Source organism: Natrix helvetica (genome assembly GCF_964273705.1).
Source record: "Natrix helvetica genome assembly, chromosome: 16".
Classification (NCBI taxonomy): Eukaryota; Metazoa; Chordata; class Lepidosauria; order Squamata; family Natricidae; genus Natrix; species Natrix helvetica.
The window spans coordinates 1,932,456-1,956,839 of record NC_138563.1 but is presented as its reverse complement, the minus strand read 5'-3'; the positions used below and the strand labels follow the sequence as shown (position 1 = coordinate 1,956,839).

Below are 24,384 nucleotides of genomic sequence, written 5' to 3'. Positions count from 1 at the left end.
GGGGTTCCCACGGTTATTGCAGCTCCAACATGATCATTCCTGCTTCTTAGTTGCCGCCTTGCAGCTGGGATGAGCCCTGGTTTGATCTGGGGAGGAGTCGGGTGGGCTCTCCAACCTTACCTTCTCTCTGCTGGGGGGGTGCCTGCTGGGTGATGATGGCAGCGGGCTGCTGGGGAAAGGCGGTGCTGACGAGTCCGTAGGCTGTTGGATAGGCAGCTGTGGGAGGAAGCCGTGGGAGTCAGCTTTTGGAGGAGGGGGGAGGAGGCGTCTCCAGAGCTGGAGGGGGGAGACAACGGCGTACCTGCCTGGGTACCTGTCCTCACCTGTGTAATGTTGCATCCCAGCGTAAGCCTGTTGTAAGGGATCCACAGGGGCGGCCGAGCTCTGTGCTGTGGCATTGGGGGTGGGGGGAGACGGGAAGACAACACACACTTAAAGAGAGTTGTGGTGGGCTCCCTCCCCCCCCACTGCCCCCACAAGGAAGAATCACCCAGGTGCCTCTGGGGGAGGCCACCGCGCGCTTCGCTTTTCTCAAAGCCCCACTTCTGAGCGTCCGAGGTAGACTGCCTTGGAACAGGGAGGCTCAAATAGGCTTGAAGTTTTAGACTAGGCCTCTCTTCAATGTTTCCTTCGCCAAGATTATCCTCAATCGTCTTAAAAAGCTCTTCTTTTGAGCTTCAAGGACCTGAACTTGGGGGGTGGGGGGGTGGGGGCTTAATCCTGGTGACAAGAGAGCCTTCCTTTAATCCGGGGTTAAATCCGGGATTAAAATGGGTTTAATCCGGGGTTTTCTGACCTTCAGCCGCTCGGACTACAACTCCCAGAATCCCGTAGCGTGCAGGCCATTCAGGTGTGGAATTCTGGGAGTTGAAGTCCACTCGTTTCAAAGCAGGCTCCCTGGAGAATTCTGGGATTTGTGGTCCATACACCATAAAGCCTGCTGACCAGGGACTTCTGGGACTTGTAGTCCATGCATCTTGACACATTCTGGCTGGGGAATTCTGGGAATTGAAGTCCATGCATCATAAAGCACTCTGGCTGGGGGCTTCTGGGACTTGTAGTCCCTACATCTTGCAACACCCTGGCTAAGGAATTCTGGGAGTTGAAGTCCACTCGTTTCAAAGCAGGCTCCCTGGGGAATTCTGGGAATTGAAGTCCCTGCATCATAAAGCACCGTCTGGGCGCTTCTGGGACTTGTAGTCCATGCATCGTGACACACTCTGGCAGGGGAATTCTGGGAATTGAAGTCCATGCATCATAAAGCACCCTGTCTGGGGGCTTCTGGGACTTGTAGTCCATGCATCTTGACACACTCTGGCTGGGGAATTCTGGGAATCGAAGTCCACCCATCTTCAAGCTCTCGGGAATGGTGACCCCCTCTTCCCACCCAACCCCCAAATCACAGCAGGATAAACAAACTCTCTTTATTGGGTCCTCTTCCTGCCTCAGGAAAGACCCCAACAAGGCTCTGGGTTCAGGTTCTACCCCTCACATCCATCCAACCCTAGGGTGAGTGAGAAATCTAACTAACTCGGGCTAAAACCGGAGACTCTGGGAAGTGAGAGCAAAACATGGGAACGCCGGGAGGGAGGGAGGGGCCGGAGGGGCGGGGTGGGTGGGCAGAGGTACCTGGGAAGGGGTGGACCCCGTTGGTGTAGAGGCCCTCGGAGGCCGGCTGCCCCGTGCTCTGCGTAGGGACCGGGCTGTAGCCGTTGACGCTGAGAGTGGCTGGAATGGCAGAGACTGGGGTGGCCGCCAGGGTGGGCGGAGTGCTGCTTCCTGCAGGGAGGGGGGAGGAAGTGAGGGAGACCCCCCAACCCGGGAGCTGCAGGGGGGAGGCCTCTCTCCCGCAGCCCCCTACCCTAACCCAGGTCTGCAACCAATTCCAATATGCGTCCTGCAGCTGCCTCCTCCCCCTTGCGGGACTCAACGCGCCAAAGTTCCAGACTCCCATCGGCTTCCCCGGGAGGAAGGGTTGTGGAGGGGTCCATTGGGCCCCCCGGGGGAGCAAGGGACCCCATTTAGAAGCCGGGGAGGGAGGGGGTTTGCTCTTTGGAGCGTGGGGGATGGAGCCCCCCCCTCTAGGAAGGAAGAGCCAGGACGAGGGGGGGGAGGGGAGTCTCTGCCCTCCTTACCTGAGGAGGGGGTGATGGGCGTGGCGATGAGCCCGTTGGGGGCCAGGGTAGCCATCTGTTGCATCTGTACGGCCGCCATGGGGTTGAGGTAGGCCGAGTGAGCGGCGACCAGGGCAGCTTGCTGGTGCATGAGCTGGGGGGGGGGGGGGAGGCAGAGGAAGCCCTGAAGCCTCAAAGACCCCTCCCCATTTCCTCACTCCCCCCCACCCTTCTTGGACCCCCCAGAGCCGAGCTCAGACCCCCCCCCCACTTGTGTTTCTGCCCTGCCCCACACCTGGGAGGCTGGGGGTGGGGGTGGGGGGTTAGCAGGAGGACCCTTAACCCCGCCTTACTGCCTGAGTGTAGGCGCTGTACGCTCCGAACTGCAGCGCGATGGGGCTGAACATGCCCAGTTGGTTGGCCACCTGCTGCATCCGCCTGAGCCCCCGCTCCTTCTCCGTGTCTGCAAACTTCACCACCAGGCTGGAAGAGGCGCCCTGGGGGGGGGGGGGGGGGAAGGGAGGGGGGGAGGTTGGGAAGTGCTGGGCAGGGGAGACCCCAGACTGGGCTCCCTCTCCTCCCTCCCTCCCCTCCCTCTTCCCCTCTATTCCTTCCTTCCTTCCTTCTTCCCTTTTCCCTCCAATCTCCTCCCTTCTCCTTGCCTTCCTTCTTTCCCTCCTTCCTGCTCCTTCCTTCCACTCTTTCCCATTTCCTTCCTCCCTTCCTCCCATTCATTTCCCCTCACCAATCTCTTTCCTTCTCACCTTCCTTCCTTCCCTCCTGCTCCTTCCCTCCTTCCCATTTCATCTCTTCCTTCCTTCCTTCCTTCCACCCTTTCTTCGTTTCCCCTCCCTTCCCTCTCCTTGCTCCCTCTTTCCCTCCCTCCCTTTTCTCCTCCTCTCCTCCCTTCTCCTTGCCTTCCCTCCCTCCTTCCTTCCATTCCCATTTCCTCCCTCCCTCCCTTCTGTCCTCCCTTCCTTTCCCCTCTCCTCCCTTCTCCTTGCCTTCCCTCCCTCCTTCCTTCCATTCCCATTTCCTCCCTCCCTCCCTTCTGTCCTCCCTTCCTTTCCCCTCTCCTCCCTTCTCCTTGCCTTCCCTCCCTCCTTCCTTCCATTCCCATTTCCTCCCTCCCTCCCTTCTGTCCTCCCTTCCTTTCCCCTCTCCTCCCTTCTCCTTGCCTTCCTTCCTTCCCTCCATCCATCCCATCGACGGGCAAGCTTTTCCCTCCACATCCCTCCCTCCACGTGGAGACGTTGCAATGGAGCGCTGTGGCCACAGGAGGGCAGCAGAGTCCAGGTGGGAAAATAACCACCAAACCTCCCTGCTTTTCTCTCGTCTGACCGCAGCGGTTTCGAACTCCAAACCAGCCAAAGCATCTCCCCCCCCCCCCCAAATAAGAAAAGCAGCCAGGGGAACTCACCGGCAACGTACGACTCCCATGCAACGTGCTGATGGCTGCCTGGGCTTCCGCGTGCATTTGGAATTTCACAAAGGCACAGCCTAGCGGAGAAGAACGGGGGGGGGGGGAATAACAGAGTTGGAAGGGGCCTCGGAGGTCATCTATCCCACCCCCTGCTCAGAATACAGAATAACTGAGTTGGAAGGGACCTCGGAGGTCTTCTAGTCCACCCCCTGCTCAGAATACAGAAGAACAGAGTTGGAAGGGGCCTCGGAGGTCATCTATCCCACCCCCTGCTCAGAATACAGAAGAACAGAGTTGGAAGGGGCCTTGGAGGTCTTCTAGTCCACCCCCTGCTCAGAATACAGAAGAACAGAGTTGGAAGGGGCCTCGGAGGTCTTCTATCCCACCCCCTGCTCAGAATACAGAAGAACAGAGTTGGAAGGGGCCTTGGAGGTCATCTATCCCACCCCCTGCTCAGAATACAGAAGAACAGAGTTGGAAGGGGCCTTGGAGGTCTTCTAGTCCACCCCCTGCTCAGAATACAGAAGAACAGAGTTGGAAGGGGCCTCGGAGGTCTTCTATCCCACCCCCTGCTCAGAATACAGAAGAACAGAGTTGGAAGGGGCCTTGGAGGTCTTCTAGTCCACCCCCTGCTCAGAATACAGAATAACTGAGTTGGAAGGGGCCTTGGAGGTCATCTATCCCACCCCCTGCTCAGAATACAGAAGAACAGAGTTGGAAGGGGCCTCGGAGGTCTTCTATCCCACCCCCTGCTCAGAATACAGAATAACTGAGTTGGAAGGGACCTCGGAGGTCTTCTATCCCATCCCCTGCTCAGAATACAGAATAACTGAGTGGGAAGGGACCTTGGAGGTCTTCTAGTCCAGCCCCTTGCTTAGGCAGGAAACCCTACACCAGGAAACAAAGGATTCTCCAACAAGGGAAACAAATCCCAAAGCAAAAGGAGAGATCTTTTTTTGTGCTGCAAAAGAAAATTAAGGCTCTTCTCAACCTCTCCCACCCGTATTGGTGTGGAGGGGTGGACTTCCACTCCCAGAATCCCCCAGCCATCATGCATGGAATTCTGGGAGCTGAAGTCCACCCAGCTTCAACTTCTAAGCTGGACCCAACCCTCCTTTACAATCCCTGGTTCAACCTGGAGCCGGTGTGGGTGTGAGGGGGGCACGGCCCCCCTGCCAGCTCACCTTTGCTGGTGCCATCTGGACCTCGGAGTACTGTGCATTCGTCAATGGTCCCGAAAGGCTCAAACATCTTCCGCACGTCTTCGTCCGTCTGCTGTTTGCCCAGCATCCCTACAAACAGTTTCCTGTCTTCTGGAAGACACAAATAGAGGCAGGAAGTGGCTTAAAAAAAGAGAGAGAGGACAAACTGCCCCCCCCCAGGAAAAACAACCCTGCCCTCCCTCCGGCAGACCAGCATTTCCACTGGGAATTTCGGGGTGCGAATGCTAATAAATAAAAATGTAAAAGATTTGGCAGGACCTGCAAGAAGCTTGGTGTTTCAACTGGGAATTTCAACTGGGAATTTCGGGGTGCGAATGCTAACAAATACTAATAAATAAAAATGTAAAAGATTTGGCAGGATCTGCAGGAAGCTTGGTGCTCCCGAAGCTTCGTGGTTTGAAGAATTGCGGAAACCCAAAAGATTAAAATCTTTGGGTAAATGCAGAACCTGCAAACCCCAATCAGAGCATTGGGCCTGTCCATATCCCCCCTTTCCCCCCCCAAAAAAAAACACAGAGAAGGAAAACGTACCTCCGCGACTTTCGCTGTCTGCAGGTTTCACCTGGATCGGCCGATTCATCTGGAAGCGAAGGAAATGAATTTGAAGGCCAGAATGTCAGGGTTTTTTTGGGTGTGTGTGTGTGTGTTGCAAATGATCCATTGAAGCAACTATTAAGAGAACAACTGTGTGGCTGTTTTTCCCCTCGTTTCGTTTCGAGGAGCTAAAATAGACTGAAAAAAGACTTTGCAGATGCTACGAGGACTGTCCCGAAGCGTTGCTTTCTGGAGGCTTTGAAAAACACCTTCAAAATTGCCAACACCAGCTGTGCTGGGGAGTTGTGGGCATCTTTGCCACCCAAAACTATTGTTCGTGCTAATCTTTTTTTTCTTCTTTTTTTACATTTGGGCTTTTACTAGACGATAAGATGCCCAGAGTTGTTAGACAGGGAGATGGCAGTGAATTGATTTAATAAATAAGAATAGAGTAGAGTAGAGTAGAATAGAATAGAATATAAATAGGAATAGAATATAAATAGGAATAGAAAAGAAAAGAAGAGAAGAGAAAATACATAGGAATTCCTCCTTCTCCTATAGAAGAGAAGAGAAAAGAAGAGAAGAGAAAATAAATAGGAATAGAAGAGAAAATAAATAAGAATAGAATAGAATAGAATAAGGAGTAGAGTAGAGTAGAATAGAATATAAATAGGAATAGAATAGAAAAGAAGAGAAAATATATAGGAATAGAAGAGAAAATAAATAGGAATAGAATAGGAATAGAATAGAATGAGAAGGAAGAGGAGGAATAGAATAGAATAGAAATAGAATAGAAGAATAGAAATAGAGAATAAAATAGAATAGAATAGAATACAAAATAAAATAAATAGGAATAGAATAGAATATGTGCGAGGAGAACCTTTACCATTATTATTCACCCATGGATTCACCCAAGAATTGAAAACCACATTTAAAAACCAATAAAAGAATCAAACAAATTAATATAATAAAAGTAACAGTAATGTACTTTTAAAGAAGAGATTGGATAGCCATTTGTCTGAAAAAGTGTAAGATTTCTTGCCTATGCAGGGGGTTGGACTAGAAGACCTCCAAGGTCCCTTCCAACTCCGTTATTCTATTCTGTTATTCATAATGCAGACTATTCTGTAGTTATTTTTAATATACAGTATAGCCATTTTAACAAAGTGCAGATATAAAGGCCCTCTTTAAATTCTTAAAAAAAAAAAAAAACTTTAGTTTATCCCTACCAATCCTGAAAATGCCTGGGTCCCCCCCCCCTTGAGCTTTGGGAGGGGGGAACAAAATTGCAAAACTCTCCATCCACCAAACTCCCAAGGACTCGTTCAACTTCTGTTGCCAGATGTGCAGAATCTTCCTCGCCCGCCTCCTTCATCCAGGAGAGGATGCCCAAAATGCCCTCCTGCCTATCACAGCTCAAGAGGCAGGGATGGAGTTGCCATGGCGCCCGAAGCCTCTATCTCTCCCCCCCCGCACCCCCCCGGCCGCCTCCAGTTGCCAAGTTATGTATGTCCTGTTGCCACAGTAACCGGAGCAGCTAAGAGGACCAGTGCATCATCTTCTGCTTTCCCTTTTCTGTCTCTTTGGGTAACAATAGTGATGGTTATGATTATTCTTCCAGAGAAATAGCAAGCTTATTTAATTGTCTTTTTTTCTTTTTTCTTTTAAAAAAACTCCACCCTCGCTCTTTCTTTCTGCTTGCAGGATTGACGGTGGAAGAGAGAGAGAGAGAGAGAGAGAAATCCTCCCTCTCTTTGATATCCTTTCATCTGCTTTAATCTAATAGCTGCTTGAATATAATTCATACGGGATCATACGATAATAAGCACAAAAGGCACGGCCGTGGAGGGGGGGGGGGAAGAAATTCAACGAAAGCTTTGTTTTGTTCGGAAGTTACGTTTGAGTTGATTTATTCTGATTGGAGTTGATTTATTTCCGATTTTGCAATTTAAAAACAAACAAACAAACAAACACCCGATCTGAATTTGCAAATAGAAAAAAAGCCACTGAAGAAGAAGAAGAAGACGGAGGACCTGGAGGAAAATCTGAATTTACTTCCTTTTATTCCCCAAACTTCATCAAGAGAACGGTCACTCGGTCAAGCCCAGGCAGGCCCAGGCGGTTTAAAACAACAACAACAATGTTTAAAAATAATAATGGAGCATTGCAATCTTGCCAGCTGCATTCATGCGAAATTGAAAAATAAAAGGAAGGAAAAAAGCAGGGACCCACTTTAGCAAAGACTACATCCCTAATCTATTAAATTACAACTTCACCTCTGGAGGGAATATTTATATATATATATAAAAGCAGAAAAATTATACAAAGTCTTAACTTTGGACAAGCTATTTCCTTCTATCTATCTATCATCTCTCTCTCTCTCTCTCTCTCTCTCTCTCTCTATCTATCTATCTATCTATCATATCTATCTATCTATCTATCTATCTATCTATCTATCATCTATCTATCTATCTATCAATCTATCTTCTATTTATCCTATCTATCTATCTATCTATCTATCTATCTATCTATCTTCTATCTATCTATCTATCTATCTATCTATCTATCTATCTATCTATCTATCTATCATCTATCTATCTATCTTCCATCCATCTATCTATCTATCATCTATCTATCTATCTATCTATCTATCTATCTATCTATCTATCTATCTATCTATATATATATATCATCTATCTATCTATCTATCTATCTATCTATCTATCTATCTATCTATCTATCTATCTATATATCATCTATCTATCTATCTATCTATCTATCTATCTATCTATCATCTATCTATCTATCTATCTTCTATTTATCCTATCTATCTATCTATCTATCTATCTATCTATCTATCTATATATCATCTATCTATCTATCTATCTATCTATCTATCTATCTATCTATCATCTATCTTCCATCTATCTATCTATCTATCTATCTATCTATCTATCTATCTATCTATCTATCTATCTATCTATATATCATCTATCTATCTATCTATCATCTATCTATCTATCTATCTATCTATCTATCTATCTATCTATCTATCATCTATCTATCTATTTATCTATATATCATCTATCTATCTATCTATCATCTATCTATCTATCTATCTATCTATCTATCTATCTATCTATCTATCATCTATCTATCTATTTATCTATATATCATCTATCTATCTATCTATCTATCTATCTATCTATCTATCTATCTATCTATCTATGCAGAAAAATTATATATAGTTTTAACTTTGGACAAGCTGTTTCCTTCCCATCATTTGAGAGAGAGAGAGAGAAAAAAATACTGTGTTAATTTAAAAAAAAACATTTTTGGGGAAGGGGGGGGGTCTTCAAAAGAGCAGCCAGGAAGCAGGCCCGGTCTCTATGGCAACTGGAGAAAATACTCCATGGCAACTACTCACTCATTTCTCCTTTATCCCTTCCGGTTGCCATGGGAACCGTGCTGACATCATCACTTATCTCTATAAACACTGACCAGGAGCCTTTAGCGAAGGGGAGGGGGGATATTTGGGGAGGAGGGGAGGGGGGAGAGAGAGAAAAGAAATGCTGTGCCCTTTGTGGGTTGGCGGGAGGAGGGGGGGGGTTTGAGTTGTTGGCAAAGCAACCAGAAGCAGATTTTTTTTTAAAAAAAGAATATCCTCTTGAAACCCCCCCCCCACCCACCTCCTCCTCCTCCCCAGCTTCCCCCTCCTCCCCTTTCTCTCTCCAAGGCCTTTTCCCCCCGGAATATATTTATTTTTAAATCTCTGCAGAGTTTAAATTGGGGCAGGCCCTGGAGGCTGCTGAACCCATGAGGTCCGGTCCCTTCAAGGGTTTTTCACCAAATTGGGGGGGGGGGGGGAGGGAGGAAAAAAACAACGTAGGAAAGAAGACAGGGGAAGGTTAGAGAGAAAAGAAGAACGGGGAAAGAGGGACAGAGAGAGAGAGAGAGAGAGAGAGAGAAAGGAGAAAGAATGGACTTTGGATGGGTTGGGTTTATATATATATAAATTTCCCGTGTATAAATCTTACACGGGAAAAGACCTGAATACAATAAAACCAGCATACCTACACCCGTGAAAATCTACGAAAACAAATATATCTATCTGTCTGTGTCTGTCTGCCTGTCTGTCTGTCTGTCTATCATCTATCTATCTATCTATCTATCTATCTATCTATCTATCTATCTATCTATATCTCTCATATCTATCTATCTATCTATCTATCTATCTATATCTATCATATCTATCATATCTATCTATCTATCATCTATCTATCTATCTATCTATCTATCTATCTATCTATCTATCTATATCTATCATATCTATCATATCTATCTATCTATCATCATCTATCTATCTATCTATCTATCTATCTATCTATCTATCTATCTATCTATCTATATCTATCATATCTATCATATCTATCTATCTATCTATCATCTATCTATCTATCTATCTATCTATCTATCTATCTATCTATCTATCATATCTATCTATCTATCTATCTATCTATCATCTATCTATCTATCTATCTATCTATCTATCTATCTATATCTATCATATCTATCTATCTATCTATCTATCATCTATCTATCTATCTATCTATCTATCTATCTATCTATCTATCATATCTATCTATCTATCTATCTATCTATCTATCTATCTATCTATCTATCTATCTATCTATCTATCTATCTATCTATCATCTATCTATCTATCATCTATCTATTTGTGTTACAACCCCTGGTATTATTTATCAGCACAAATACAACACATATGTGTGTATGTGTGTGTGTGTATGTGTGTATGTATAGATTTTCTCTCTCTTCATTAGAATGACACCATAATAACCTCCTGCCTCTGTTTAACCCCTTTTAATCAGCACAAACATAAATAAATCACTCCTTCCTTCCTTCCTCCCTTTCTCTCTCCCTCTTTCTCTTTCTTTCTTTCTTTCTTTCTTTCTTCTTCCTCCCTCCCTCCCTCTTTTCATTTTCTTTTCCTTCCTTCCTTCCTCTCTCTTCCTTTCCTTCCTCTCTCCTTCCTTCCTCTCTCCCTCTCTCTTTCTCTTCCTTCCTCCTTCCCTTTGTTCGCTTCCTTTTCCTCCCTTCCCCTCTCTCCCTTCTTTCCTTCATTTCTTCTCATTTTCTCTCCTCCCTTCCTCTTTCTCTCCCTTCTTCCCTTTCTTCTCATTTCCTCCTCCCTTCCTTCTATCCATCCTATTTTCGTTTGCAAAGCAAAACCATCAAGTTCCTAGTCCCTTACGCTTCATCCCATCTCCCCTTGGAGGCTCGCAGGCCTGGCTAGGTGTGTTTGCACCTGTCTGTTTTTTTTTGGGGGGGGGGTTTGAAAACCACCTTGAACCGTCTCCAAACCACTAAGGAAAATGGAAACTGCAGTTAGAGAGGGATTAGACAAGGATTAGCTACCTCACGAACCTGGTTTAAAAGGGCTCTGCCATCTGGAGCAGGGGGACCTCAAGTGCTCTCAGAGATGGGGGGAGGGGGCAGGTGTTGGTTCCCCCCCCCGATGCTTTTTTTAAGGGGGGGGGAGGCGGAAAGAGGGAAAGCCCTGTGTGAGTGTGTCCGCGCGCGCTAACTCCTGCTTTTAGGTGTGAATGAATCGTGGCTCACCAGGATGTTTGGATTTGCTATCTGAAACAGTACAGAGGTTTCTCCTGCTTGAAAGCAGGGGGTTGGACTAGAAGACCTCCGGGGTCCCTTCCAGCTCTATTCCTATTCCCATTCTCCCTTCCCTTCTTTCTTTTCTATCCAGAAGTTGTGAATGGTCCAACACTGGAGGTTTTTAAGAAGATGTTGGATAAGCATTTGTCTGAAGTGGTGCAGGGTTTCCTGTCTGGGCATGGGGTTGGACTAGAAGACCTCCAAGGTCCCTTCCAACTCTTGTTATTCTCTTCTCCTCTAATTCCTTCTCTTCTCTTCTTCTCTAATTCCTTCTCTCTTCTTTTCTTTTCCTCTAATTCCTTCTCTTATTCTTTTCTCTTCTCCTCTAATTTCTTCTCCTCTTAATTCCTTCTCTCCTCTTCTCTAATTCCTTCTCTCTTCTTCTCTTCTCTTCTCTTCTCTAATTCCTTCGCTTTTCCTCTAATTCTCCTCTCTTATTCTTTTCTCTTCTCCTCTAATTCCTTCTCTTCTCCTCTAATTCCTTCTCTCTTCTTCTCTTCTCTAATTCCTTCTCTTCTCTTTTCCTCTAATTCTCCTCTTATTCTTTTCTCTTCTCCTCTAATTCCTTCTCTTCTCTTTCCTTCTCTTCTCCTCTAATTCTCCTCTCTTATTCTCCTCTAATTCCTTCTCTTCTCATGGCAGAAAGACCCTTTATTTCCCCCCCCTCCTCCCCACATGGAAAGAAATCTGAATTCAATTTTATTTCTTTTAAAATCTCAATTAAAAAAAAAAAAACAAAGAGGAAAATGGCTTGGGGGGGGTCTTAGCTTTGCGATGTATTTATTCGTGATACACAAACCTGCCAAAGAGCCAAGTCCACAGACAACTTGAAAAATGAATCTTTGTCCAACTCTGCCCCCCCCCCCGTCCATACTCTCTGCTTTCACTCCCCCCCTGAGTACCAAGGACAGCTCCTTGGGGTGGGGGGTGTTTCCATCACACAAAAATACCCCCAGCTTCACAACTCACAATCCCGCAGAGCAAAACTGTTCTGATTCTTAGATCTACCTCCCTCGGAGACGGAGTGGTAGACTTGTCCTGAATATGGGGGCTCTACTGCAGACATCTCCCACCCACCCCGAAAAAAGGAGCAAGAACTAACCCCCGTTGGCATCGATTTCTCAGAGAAACCCCCTCCCCAAAATTTCGGCAACACCGCGCAAACGCTGGGATTTTTTCATGCCTCTCCTCTTCTCCTTCTTGTGCCCCGCCTGGAGGTGGGGGAGGAAGAAGGGGGAAGGGGCTGAAGATCAAAAGGTAGAGATGCCCCCTTCCCTAATCCAGCTTTGCCTGCCCCCCCGTCCTCCCCTGTCCAGCCGTGTCGCTCGGCCTGCCCAAGAGTAAATCTGGAGATAATCCACCAAATTCCAGATCTTCTGCCCTCCCGGCGTTTCCACGCATGTCGAGGGGGAGCGGGTACAGATTTGCACCCGTGGTTTGTGGGGCATCTGGGATCCAGGAGTGGGGGGCAACCAGCCTTCAGGGTTAGGGGCTACAGCGAGGAGGGGGATAATGGAATAACAGAGCTGGAAGGGACCTTGGAGGTCTTCTAGTCCAACCCTCTGCTCAAGCAGGAGGCCCTATACTGGTTCAGAGAAATGGCTGTCCAATCTCTTTCTGAAAGCCTCAACTGAGGGAGCACTCACAGGTTCTAGTGGCAAGCAGTTCCACTGGTTAATTGTTGCAACTGACAGGAAATGGAGGAAGAGGAGGAGGAGGGAGGAAGGAAGGCGACAGGAGGAGGAGAAGGGAAGAGAATGAAGGAGATGGAGAAGGAGGAGGAGGAGAAAGAAGAGAAGAAGGGAAGGAGGAGACAGAGAAGGAGGAGGAGGAGAAAGAAGAGAAGAAGGGAAGGAGGAGAAAGAAGAGAAGGAAGGGGGAGGAGGAGAAAGAAGAGAAGGAGAACGGAAGGAGAAGGAGGAAGAAGAAGGAAGGAAGGAAGGAACAAGGAGGAGATGGAGAGGAGGAAGAGACCAAGATACGGCATGGATAAATCAGCATTTGCAGAGTTACTCCTCTGCCTTCTGCTAAATTTCCATTTCTCATCCACACGGCCACCCCTGAGTTCTTGCTGGAATATTTTCCGATCCTCGAAGTCGTCACACAAGTTGGCTAGTTTTAACCCGCCCTCCATTTCCTGCCCAATTAAGGGGGGGCGTTGGGGTTCACCGATAAACATAGAAAGATTAGGAACTTTTATTATGTCTGCAGTGTGTATTTGGAATGGGAAGCATAGATATATTTGCGTTGCATTTGTGCTGATAAATAAATGAAGGGAGACCGGTATAGATCTATTTCAAGCTATTTAGCTCTCATTGGCTGGCCATGCCCTTGCTGGGATTCGAACAGGGGCAGTTTCTACATACTAGGCACTTATCTTAACTTCTAAGCCATATGCATTGTCCCATGCAATGATTTTTTTTAGTCATGGATACAATCAGGGTCTATTTTAATGGAGCCCCGCATGGAAGAGCAGTCTACCTTCAGAGGCTGGGGAGGGAGAAATAAGACAAGATGCTCGACCTGTGCACCCCAATTTTTGAGGAAAGAAATTTGGGAAGAACGTCTGCCTGTGGTTTGGTGTCGATGGGTCCGTGTTTTTTTTCTGATTTTTTCCCAATTTTCCTTTTGCAGGCAGCCTCTCCCTTCCCCCTCCCCTCCTCCCTGTCCCTCTACCCGTAGGCAGCCAAAGGTGAATTTAAATCCTGCCCCCCCCTTCAACCCCGGAGGCGGTGCCAGGAAGCCAGGTAAACGCTTGCAGCTCTGCGACAGCTGGCAAAACACCTGCTCTTTTTCATGGCCCCTCCTTGGGCAAATAGCTGGCAGAGGAACTGAGTAAGCAGAAGGGAGGCCTAGCCGAGGAGGGGCAGGTGGGCCGGAGAGTGGGGGGCGGGGAGGAAGAAGGGAGACGCGTCTCCCTGAACACCAGGAAGAAGAAAGCAAAGAAAAGAAGGAAAGAAAGAAAGAAAGAAAGGGAGAGAAAGAAGGAAGGAAAGACAGAAAGAGAAAGGGAAGAAAGGAGGGGGGAAGGAAGAAAGAAAGAAAAAGAAAGGAAGGAAAGAAGGAAGGAAGGGAGATTGGAAAGGAAGGAGGATAAATGGTGAGGAAGGAAGGAAGGAAGGAAGAAGGGGGTACAAAAGGGGGAAGCAAGGAAGGAAGGAGGTGGAGGGAGGGAGGGAGGAAGGAAGGAGAGAAAGAAGGAAGGAAGGAAAGAGGGAAAGAAAGAAGGAAGGAAGGAAGGGGGTACAAAAGGAGGGAAAGAAAGAAGGAACAAAGAAGGAAGGAAGGAAAGGGAAAGAAGGAAGGAAAGAAAGAACGAAGGAAAGAAAGAAGGAAGGAAGGAAAGAGGGAAAGAAAGAAGAAAGGAAGGAAGGGGGTACAAAAGGAGGAAGGAAGGAGGAAAATAAAGAAGGAACAGAGAAGGAAGGAAAGGGAAAGAAGAAAGGAAAGAAGGAAAGGGAAAGAAGGAAGGAAAGAAGGAAAGAAAGAAAGAAGGAAAGAAAGAGAAGGAAGGAAAGAAGGAGAGAAGAGCTGTGTCTTTGGCCAAAGCACTTTCGAACAACCCCCCCACCCTCCATCCCCCAAATAATAAAAAAATAAACCCCCTACTCCTCCATCTGCAGGCTCAACCCCCCCCCCCCCACTCCCTGAGACGATACGGGCCATTTCCCCAGAATCTCTTGCCAGGATTAAGCCTGGTTTGGGCCCTTCCTAAACCCGGGTAGATTCTGGCCTTCTGGCCTCTTCCTGCTGCCCAGCCCTCCCCCCCCACCGTCCCTCCCTCTGCCAGGGCAGATGCCGGCTTCCCTCCGAGGGTCTCCTGACCTCTCCGATTTCACTGAGCAGGGCCAAGGCTGATCCGATTCCGTAATCCTATTTACAACCATCCCTTTCTCCTCAACGGGGCAGCAGGACTGACCTCCTCTCTCTCCGGCTATTTTATCCCCAACCACCCACCCACCCCCGTAGCAAATGAGGTTAAGTCAAGAGTTAATGCCTTGGACAAGCAGCAAATCTGCTTAGGCCTGAGGATGTTCCCCTCCCCCTCCAGCCTCTCCCCCCCCCCTTCTCCTTGCAGGCTCTGCTCAAAGCGCTGAGGTCTAGAAACCTGGCTTTTAAAACCCTTTCGTTTTTCTCCCAATTCTGTACTCGGGGTGTCATATTTGGTGGAGATAAGCTGCTAATAACGCTAACCGCAGGGTGACGTTCTACTTATTTGAAAACTTTAAATAAAAACAACAACTGTTCCCTTGTAAAGAAAGAAGAAAACACATCGCCACGATGGGCAGAGTCCTCCTCCCCCTAAAATAAAACAGCCCCTTTTTTAATTCCCAAGATTTGAACACGGATCCCCGGGATTCGGTTTCTCCCTAGGGACTCGGGAGGGCTGATCCCACCGCTGACACCAAATGTGGGGCGGGGAACCCCTTCCCTACTTCTACGATGAGACCCCGCCCCAAATGCTGAGACGAGAGGCACAAATCTCCAGGAAGATGGCATCGCAAGGCCACGGTCTTTGCAAGAAAGTCATATACCTTGGGCTCAATACCCCCCGTCTACTAGTAGAGCCAGAAAACACTCCGAGCCCACCCAAACGCCGGCGAATTCGAAAAGAACCGTCCTTTTTAACACTGGACTAATCCAGTGGAGATTATTTTGGGTTTGAAATCATCCAGGGGAGAAACCCGGCTTCTGCAAACAATGGAAAAGAGATCGGCAAACAAGCGGGACCGACGCTCGTGTGTATACTCCCTACACCGGCGGTGTTTTGCCACCGAAGCCATCTGCTGCAGGTGGCAACGGGCGATAAGGCCCCCTGGCACAGCAGGCGGGCACCGCCCTTGGACTTACCCCTGGCAGCGTCTTCTGTTCATGCAGCGCGCTTTGGGCCTTGAGGGCGGACTCCCGGGCGCAGTACGTCAGGAAGGCGCATCCTGCAGGAGGCAAAACACAGGCTCAAACACGGCACGCCATTTTGCTCCCAAACCCAGTCCTTGCAACCAGCCTGAAACTGGTTTCCCAGCTCTAAATTCCCGTGGGAAAGACCCCCTAAATTGGCAAACAAACAGATATTCAAAACTCAAAACCCAAAGACCCGTGCAGAGGGGCTGCTAACTTTCAACGGTGTAAAATTGTAGATGTTCTTCGCCGCGTGTCCAAATTTTAAACGTGTGCCACGCATGTGGGGGGGATGCAAAGATCACCAAATTCGGGGCAGGGGGACGGAGGGGGAGAAGAGATATTTTACAGCTGGAAATAACAAGGTTTAGAAAGCCGTCTTGTTAATTTGCAGGTTTATACACCAGGCATTTTTTCTTTCATTCCAGCTCCGTGGAATTCGAGGCACGGGGAGTGGAAGTGGGCACATTTGTGCCATCCCAGGACTACAAAGCCCATCCGCTTCGGCTCCCTCTGGCCGAGGGAGAGAGGAAAAAAAAAAAGAGAGAAGTTTTTTTCGACGTGATGCCTGCCCATTCCACCTCCCTTTCTCTGCCAATCTTTAATTTTTATCGTATTTATTTTTTCCCCAAAAATTTTTTTCATCAGCAAAATATGCTCCATTTCTTCCTCCGCTTGGGCGCAGGGCCTATATTTAGCCTCTGCCTGTCACAACGGGCAGCGAAGTGGAAAAGCTAAGCCATTCACGCTCCGGCAGTTCAGCCCCTACGAGCTGCCAGCGGGAGGTTTCTGGGGGAGGGGGTGGGGGGCTGAAAGCAGGAAAAGATGCCACGGGGCAAAAAAGAGAGGCCTTCTCCTCTGCCCATCCCGCTGAATTTCTTTCTGCAAATAAATGCAGGAGGAGGAGGAAGATGGAAGGAGGAAAGAAGAAGACAGGAAGGATGAAGAAAGAAAGGAAGAAGGAAGATGGGAGGAGGAAGAAGACATGAAAAAGGAAGAAAGGAGGAAGGAAGATGGGAGGAAGAAACAAAGGAAGAAGGAAGATGGGAGGAGGATAGAAGAAGACAGGAAAAAGGAAGAAAGGAAGATGGAAGAAGGAAGATGGAAGGAGGAAGGAAGAAGACAGGAAGGATGAAGAAAGAAAGGAAGAAAGGAAGAAGGAAGAAGACATGAAAAAGGAAGAAAGGAGGAAGGAAGATGGGAGGAAGAAACAAAGGAAGAAGGGAGGAGGAAGGAAGAAGACAGGAAAAAGGAAGACGGAAGAAGGAAGGAAGATGGGAGGAGGAAGAAAGAAGTCAGGAAGAAGGAAGATAGAAGAAGACAGGAAGTGGGAAGAAGGGAAGATGGGATGAGGAAGAAAAAAGAAAAGAAGATGGAAGAAGACAGGAAGAAAGGAAGGTGGAAGTGGGAAAAATAAGGGAGAAGGAAGAAAGAAGGAAAAATAAGGAAGAAGGAAGAAGAAAAGAAAGGAGGAGATGGAGAAGGAGGATGAGGTGGAGAAGAAGAAGAAAGAGAAACAGTAACAGAAAGAAAGAGAGAAAGAACGAAAGAAACAGAGAAAGAAAGATGGAGAGAGAAAGAAAGAATGAATGAATTTGGGGGCTTCTTATGGGCTTCCTCTCCATCCCCAAATTTGGGGTGACTCTCATTTGATGCCATTTGGGACCCTCTCAGCACCCCAAAGTCAAAATGATCCCCCATCTCAGTTAAGCCCCACACCTACAACAGGAAAGGAATCAGAAAACGGCCTCTGGGTTATTTTCTGCCTCTTCCTTCAACATGTTTTCTGAAAAACCCAAGATTGTCCAAATCCATTTAGGGAGCCAAAAGAAAATCTTTAATCCACCCCCAAAGCCGAATCCTGGTGGGCTTTTTTTTTTAATACACTGGATTGCTGCACGCGGCCCAAAGTCCCTTTCCACGGGATGGGCAGCCCCCTCAAATGGATTTTAATAAATTGAAAATGCCCTCTTGGCCCTTCGTTGCATCTCAAGGGGGCCGTTTCCCCCTTCATCCCGATTTTAGCTCTGCGTCGGGTGCCTTTTGCCCCGATCCCTCCAAATTTCCATGGGAAAAATGTCCACTTCTTCCTTTTCTGTCGTTTATTTAAAATTCCCCGGCTGTTACATAAGGACAGGTTGAAAACCTTGAAGAATCTGTGTTCTTTATTTATATTTTGAATTCTTTTTCTCTTTGCTTCCTCCTTTTTCTTAAGAAAAAAAAGTTGGTTGGAGTCTACATTTTCACAAGCCTTCTCTTATCTCGGGTTTGAACTAGTCCAAAGAGGGAAATATCTATCATCTATCTATCTATCTATCTATCTATCTATCTATCTATCTATCTATCTATCTATCTATCATCTATCTTCCTCTTTTCTCTATCATCTACAGTATCTATCATCTATCTATCTTTCTTTCTTTCTTTCTCTTTTCTCTATCATCTATCTATCCCCTTTCTCTTCTTTCTATCTATCTATCTATCTATCTATCTATCTATCTATCTATCTATCTATCTATCTATCTATCTATCTATCTAATCTATCTATCTATCTATCTATCTATCTATCTATCTATCTATCCATCCATCCATCAATCATCTATCTATCTCTTTATCATCTATCTATCTATCTATCTATCTATCTATCTATCTATCTATCTATCTATCTATCTATCTATCTATCTATCTATCTATCTATCTATCTATCTATCTATCTATCTATCTAATCTATCTATCATCTTCCTCTTTTCCCTATCATCTACAGCAGTGTTTCTCAAACTTGGCGACTTTAAGTCCTGTGGACTTCAACTCCCAGAATTCCCCCAGTTTGAGAAACACTGATCTACAGTATCTATCTATCTACTTATCTTTCTTTCTTTCTCTTTTCTCTATCATCTATCTATCTATCTATCTTGGCTTGGGGGGAAATCATACCAATTTAAGTTCTTCTAAGTTAAAAAGAAGGTTTTTTTTTAATCTGCTAACTACACCGTTGCTAAACCTGCAGGTCACGTCTGAAATGAAGACCCTGTTTCATTTTAAACCTCTTTTTTTAAATATCCCAAACACCTCCGAAATACCTCCATCATCGTCCTCAACCAGCGACTTTGGAGGGCACCAGGTTGCCTCTGCAGGATACGGGGCCTGGCCTTAACATGAGTAAGACCATTGAGTGGTTTGAGGGTGGAGAATAACAGAAAGCATATAAATGTAATAAATAAAATAAAATCAAGCCCACCTCTGGGGAGATAAAAAACCTGCCACAAAAAGAAAATCCACAACTCTCGCAAGCCAAGTGCTGTTTACACATCCTTCCAAAAGCCAATGTATCGGTCAGGCAGATCCTTGGCAAATTCAGGATAATTCTCGAAAGTTTTTGCACCCCCAAATCTTCCTCCCATGTCTGGCCAAGCCCTAAGGGGGCAAAAGCAAGATTTTTTTCCTGTCTAAATTAAAAATGCTTCCCCCCCCCCCTTTTCCTGGTCTGTATCAGCACAGCGTGATGTGCAAACTGGCTGCAATTTTAACTTTGCTTTTTGCCACACACAACCTGCCATGTGTATATTATTTTGCAAAGGTCCCCTCCACCTTTTTTCTGCGGATTCCTTTAAAGCTGGCATATTTTTTGCTTTTCGGTGGCAATCCGAACCAAATCAAGTTTGGGGCGAGATGGGTGGATTTTTTTTTTTCACCCTGGCAAGACAGCAAATGAGGAGAGTGAAACCGCATTGGCAACCCCACTCGTGCCATGCCTAAGGACTGGGACGTGCTCCACGTTGGCAGGCAGGGAGAGAGAGGGTGACAAGGCATAGGACGTTTGAAAGTGGAAGGCTGCGACGCTCCAAACAAACCCTAATTAAGTGCTGGTTTGAAAACCCCGTTGCCCCAAAAGTACAGAGAGGTTTGAAATATAGTTTTGTGCCACTTTGCATGAAATCTTATCTAGCTATCCCATCCCATCCCAATATCTATCTATCTATCTATCTATCTATCTATCTATCTATCTATCTATCTATCTATCTATCTATCATCTATCTACCTACCTACCTATCTATCTCTATCCTATCTATCTATCCATCATCTATCTATCTATCTATCTATCTATCTATCTATCTATCTATCTATCTATCTATCTATCTATTTATCTCTATCCCATCTATCCATCCATCTATCCATCCATCCCATATCTATCTATCTATCTATCTATCTATCTATCTATCTATCTATCTATCTATCTATCTATCATCTATCTATCTATCTATCATCTATCATCTCTCTATCTCTCTATCTATCATCTATCCATCCATCCATCTATTCCATCTATCCATCCATCCGTCCCATCCCATCCCATCCCATCCCATGTCTGTCTGTCTGTCTGTCTGTCTGTCTGTCTGTCTGTCTGTCTATCTATCTATCTATCTATCTATCTATCTATCTATCTATCTATCTATCTATCATCCATCTATCTATCTATCTATCTATCTATCTATCTATCTATCTATCATCATCATCTATGCCTTTATATAAGTTGCTAACTTAGGAGCAGAGGTGAGGAGTCAATTCTCTTGAGGACTAGTAACCTGCCACGCTGAATTTGCCCGGGAAAATCTGTGCTGCAGGGAAAGTAGCTCTTTCCTATTCTCAGCTCTTAATCCTGAGTCACTGCTGGTTTGCCATGTTGTTGTTGTTGTTGTTGTTTTAGATCAAAGCATCCTCAGATTTGAAAGTTATCTTCTACGGCGGGCTGCAAATGTTGATCAGAAATTTATTTGAGGAATACATTCAATTAAAGTGGTCTTCTCCCCTCCCCCCGATTGCAGTTCACACCAGAAGTAACTTAACACCGCTGGGTGTGAAATTTCAAATCTTTGTTCGCTGATTGCCTCTTGCAAAAAAAAGAAAAAACAACTTGTTTTCCAAGGGTTTTGGGTGTGAATGCAGCTTCCGACCCCAACGCTGTCCTAAAAACGGTTCACGATTTATTTCCATCCCGCCAAGTTTTCACTCGGTCTCTGCAGTTTGAAAAATAACAACTGAAGCGGAGGAAACCGCCGTTCCGAATCAAAACCGAGCAAAAAGGCATCCCAAAATGGACAAACGATTTGCAATTATTATTATTATTGTTGTTATTATTATTATTTTTTTTTTAAAAAAAAGGAAGGAAGGACATCCCAGAATGCAGATGCTAAAAACACGCCAAGTTTCTCAGACCCTACGCAGAAGAACCCCCTGACAGAAGAAGATCAGGCTCCCATCATCCCCTCCGGCCCCTTCAGAGCAGTCAAAGGGCTAGTCGGTTCCCTGCAAAGCAAAACTAAGGTTCTAGTCCTCAGCGCTTCTTGGAAACACACACAGACGCACACAAGCGGGCTGATTGAAACTTGAACCTACATAAAAGCCCCATCTGCTCAGATTCTGGCTCTGCAGCTGTTTTAAGAGAAATATCACAGGAGAACTTCTGTTTTCCTGGATTTTAAAACGAGGATTGACTCAGCAAAGGTTCCTTCCTGCTCCTTTCCCAGAGCCAAAACTTGTTCACAACACGACACAGTTCACACTGCCAGAGTGTACCATCCATCACAGTTGGGATCAGGCAACCTAGATCAAAACAAGCGCTCTCTCTCTCTCTCCCTCCCTTCCCTGCCTTTTCCTTGGCTGGATCCCCAAAATTCAGGGCCAGGGTTGTGGATTTAACCCAGATTAAAGGGGACCCAGAGTCGGGGATTAATTTTGATGGTTTTTTTTTAAAAAAAACTCCCTTTCTTTCCTCCTCTTTTAACTTTCTTTGAGTAGAGGGGTGTTAATTAGATTTTATTCTTAGCTGACTTGGCTCTGGGGAATTGCGTCTTGCTTTGGCTCCTTTGAAAATCAGGGGGATGTTTACGAAGCAATGCAGATCATCCTGGTGTTGAAGGGGAGAAAATCCTTCCTTCCTTCTTCCCTTCCTCCCTCCCTCCATTTCTTCTTTCCTTCCTTCCTTCTTTCCTCCCTCCCTCCATTTCTTCTTTCCTTCCTTCCTTCTTTCCTCCCTCCCTCCTTCCTTCTCTCTCCCTTTTCTTTCCATTTCTTCCCTCCCTCCCTCCCTCCATTTCTTATTTCCCTCCCTCCCTCCCTATTTTTCCTTCCCTTCTCCCTTCTCCCTTCCTCCTTCCTCCTTCCTATCCTTCTCTATTCTTTCCTTCCTTCCCTCCTTCCTCTCTCCCTCCTCTATTTCTTTCCTCCCTCTATTTCTTATGTTTCTTCCTTCCTTCCTTCTTCTCCCTCCCTCCTATCCTTCTCTATTCCTTCCTTCCTTCTTCCCTTCCTTTCGCCCTCCTCCGTCTATTTCTTCCTTCTTTCATCCCTCTGTCCCTCCAATTCTTATTTTCCTTCCTCCCTCCCTCCTGCTTTCCTTCCTTCCTTCCCTTCTCTCCTCCCTCCTATCCTTCTCTTTTCCTTCCTTCCTCCCTTCCTTGCTTCTTCCCTTCCTTTCTCCCTCCTCTGTCTATTTCTTCCTTCTTTCCTCTCTCTATCCCAATTCTTATTTTCCTCCCTCCCTCCCTCCCTCCTGCTTTCCTTCCTTCCTTCCCTTCTCTCCTCCCTCCCTATCCTTCTCTTTTCCTTCCTTCCTTGCTTCTTCCCTTCCTTTCTCCCTCCTCTGTCTATTTCTTCCTTCTTTCCTCTCTCTATCCCTCCAATTCTTATTTTCCTCCCTCCCTCCCTCCCTCCTGCTTTCCTTCCTTCCTTCCCTTCTCTCCTCCCTCCTATCCTTCTCTTTTCCTCCCTTCCTTGCTTCTTCCCTTCCTTTCTCCCTCCTCCGTCTATTTCTTCCTTCTTTCCTCTCTCTGTCCCTCCAATTCTTATTTTCCTTCCTTCCTTCCCTTCTCTCCTCCCTCCTTCCTATCTTCCCCTATTCCTTCCTTCTCCCTTCTTATCCTCCTTCTTCCTCCCCTCCCCTCGTCCAAATATAAAAGTTTGGGGATGCTTTACAGCACCCACCGGGCCCCCTCCGTCTCCCCAATCCCCCCCCTTTCCAGAGAGCCGAGCAAAACTCACGTCCCCTCCTGGAGTGACGCCGGGAAGGCCAAGGCGCTCTCGGGCAGCTCCGGGGCAGCATGGGGCAATGGAAGTTAAAGGCAAGCTGGCGGCAGCTTTTCCTTTCGGAAGCCAAAAAAAGCATCCGGAGCTGAGTCAAGCTTGGCGTATTTCGAATTGGAAAAGCGCCTCGCGTGGCAGGTTCCCCCCCCCCCCAGCGCCCAGGCCAGGCTGGGCTAAAAATACCTCCGTCTCCCCTTTGTTCCCTCAAGAGCGCAGGCAGCCTTGCCAGCCCCCCCCCCCACAAACAGCCTCCCCCAGACTCCTGGGCGAGACAAACCCCGGTCTAATCCCAGCTTGTTTGGATCTCCGACAAGCCAGCTCTGCGCCTGGCACACATAAAAAAAAAAACACGCTCCATCGAAAAAAAAAACCCTTGCCCGGGGCGGGGGTCCCACCAGCCTGCTTCATCTAAGCACCCCCTCCCCTCCAGCCCCCGCCCCTGATTGCATCGCCCCCCCCCCCTTCGCTTCGTGTTTTGCCCCTTCCCAACTTGCAAGCCCCTTCCCCCCCTTTTTAAAAAAATAAAGCCAAAGGGGGCCCTCTCGGCTTCTGCCAAGGAAGGGAGGGGAAGGGGGGCTTCCCCCCACTTTCTAATTCATGCAAATCCCTCAGCTCAGTCTCCTGCCATCTGCTGTGCCCCCCCCACCCCGTCGCTCTCAACACAACACCCACCCACTCACGCCTCCCCATCGCTCGGAAAGCCGCTTCTGCCCCAGCTGAGTCCCGACGGCCTCCTTACCTGGAAAGCGAGCCCCATAGATGAATGGGGGACCCCCTCTTTTAAATGTCTTTGGAGGGGGGGGGGTTAGGTGCCCAACTACCCCCCCACCCCACCCAGCCAACCAACCTCCTCCACTGCCCCCCCCCTCCTTCCACCGTCTCCTTACCTTTGTGCATCCCGGTGTATTTATCTTTGATGACTGTCAATTCGTAGATTTTCCCGAATTGCTCGAAAATCGGGCGCAGGTCCTTCTCGTCTAAATTCCGAGGGATTTGTCCGATGAAAAGTTTGATAGCATCCGGTTCCTTCATTTGGTCCAAAAGGCGCAGGAGCCCCCCTCCCCCGGAGAGAGAGAGAGAGAGCCTCGAATTTAGGGAGGGGGGGGGAGGAGGAGGAGGAACGCGCACGCCCCCTCCCCGCCCCAAATAAACAAACAGCGATTTAAAAATTAAAAATAGATCAGAATATTCAGGAAGAATAAAAGCATCAAACGATGGCCAAGGAAGAAATGGGAATTGCCCCCCACTTGGCAGCCGGAGACAAAAGAAGATGAAAGGCGACGGGCAGTTTCGGAGGGGGGGGGGAGAGGTTGTGGGGAATTGGGTGGGGGGAAACAGGTGGTGGGGGTCAGAGGGGGGGGGGAGAAAGAGCCCAGCGGTCTGGATTTAATTGAGCGGCATGCCCGCTTTTGCCTTGCCAACGAGC

General features: G+C 47.1%; 1 protein-coding gene across 8 annotated transcripts in view; it reads right to left on the bottom strand.

Moving 5' to 3' along the window:
• The window catches only part of CELF3 (CUGBP Elav-like family member 3), a 35,328-nt gene that overhangs the window by 10,147 nt on the left and 797 nt on the right, over positions 1 to 24,384 (bottom strand). The window contains exons 1-10 of one of the 8 annotated variants that reach the window (XR_014176582.1): positions 23,846 to 24,288; positions 15,837 to 15,919; positions 5,292 to 5,340; positions 4,722 to 4,850; positions 3,535 to 3,614; positions 2,468 to 2,611; positions 2,136 to 2,268; positions 1,630 to 1,779; positions 324 to 431; positions 121 to 216 (exon numbers count right to left, since the gene is read on the bottom strand). Coding sequence is in view for 7 of the 8 variants with exons in the window: in XM_081968100.1 (XP_081824226.1) it covers positions 121 to 216; positions 324 to 431; positions 1,630 to 1,779; positions 2,136 to 2,268; positions 2,468 to 2,611; positions 3,535 to 3,614; positions 4,722 to 4,850; positions 5,292 to 5,340; positions 15,837 to 15,919; positions 23,846 to 23,990 (1,117 nt within the window). In the remaining variant the exon portion in view is untranslated. Of the gene's footprint in view, positions 1 to 120; positions 217 to 323; positions 432 to 1,629; positions 1,780 to 2,135; positions 2,269 to 2,467; positions 2,612 to 3,534; positions 3,615 to 4,721; positions 4,851 to 5,291; positions 5,341 to 15,836; positions 15,920 to 20,461; positions 21,908 to 22,916; positions 23,003 to 23,845; positions 24,289 to 24,384 lie in introns of those variants that run through there. The other 7 variants (XM_081968105.1, XM_081968101.1, XM_081968100.1 and 4 more) reach the window with 7 other exon arrangements.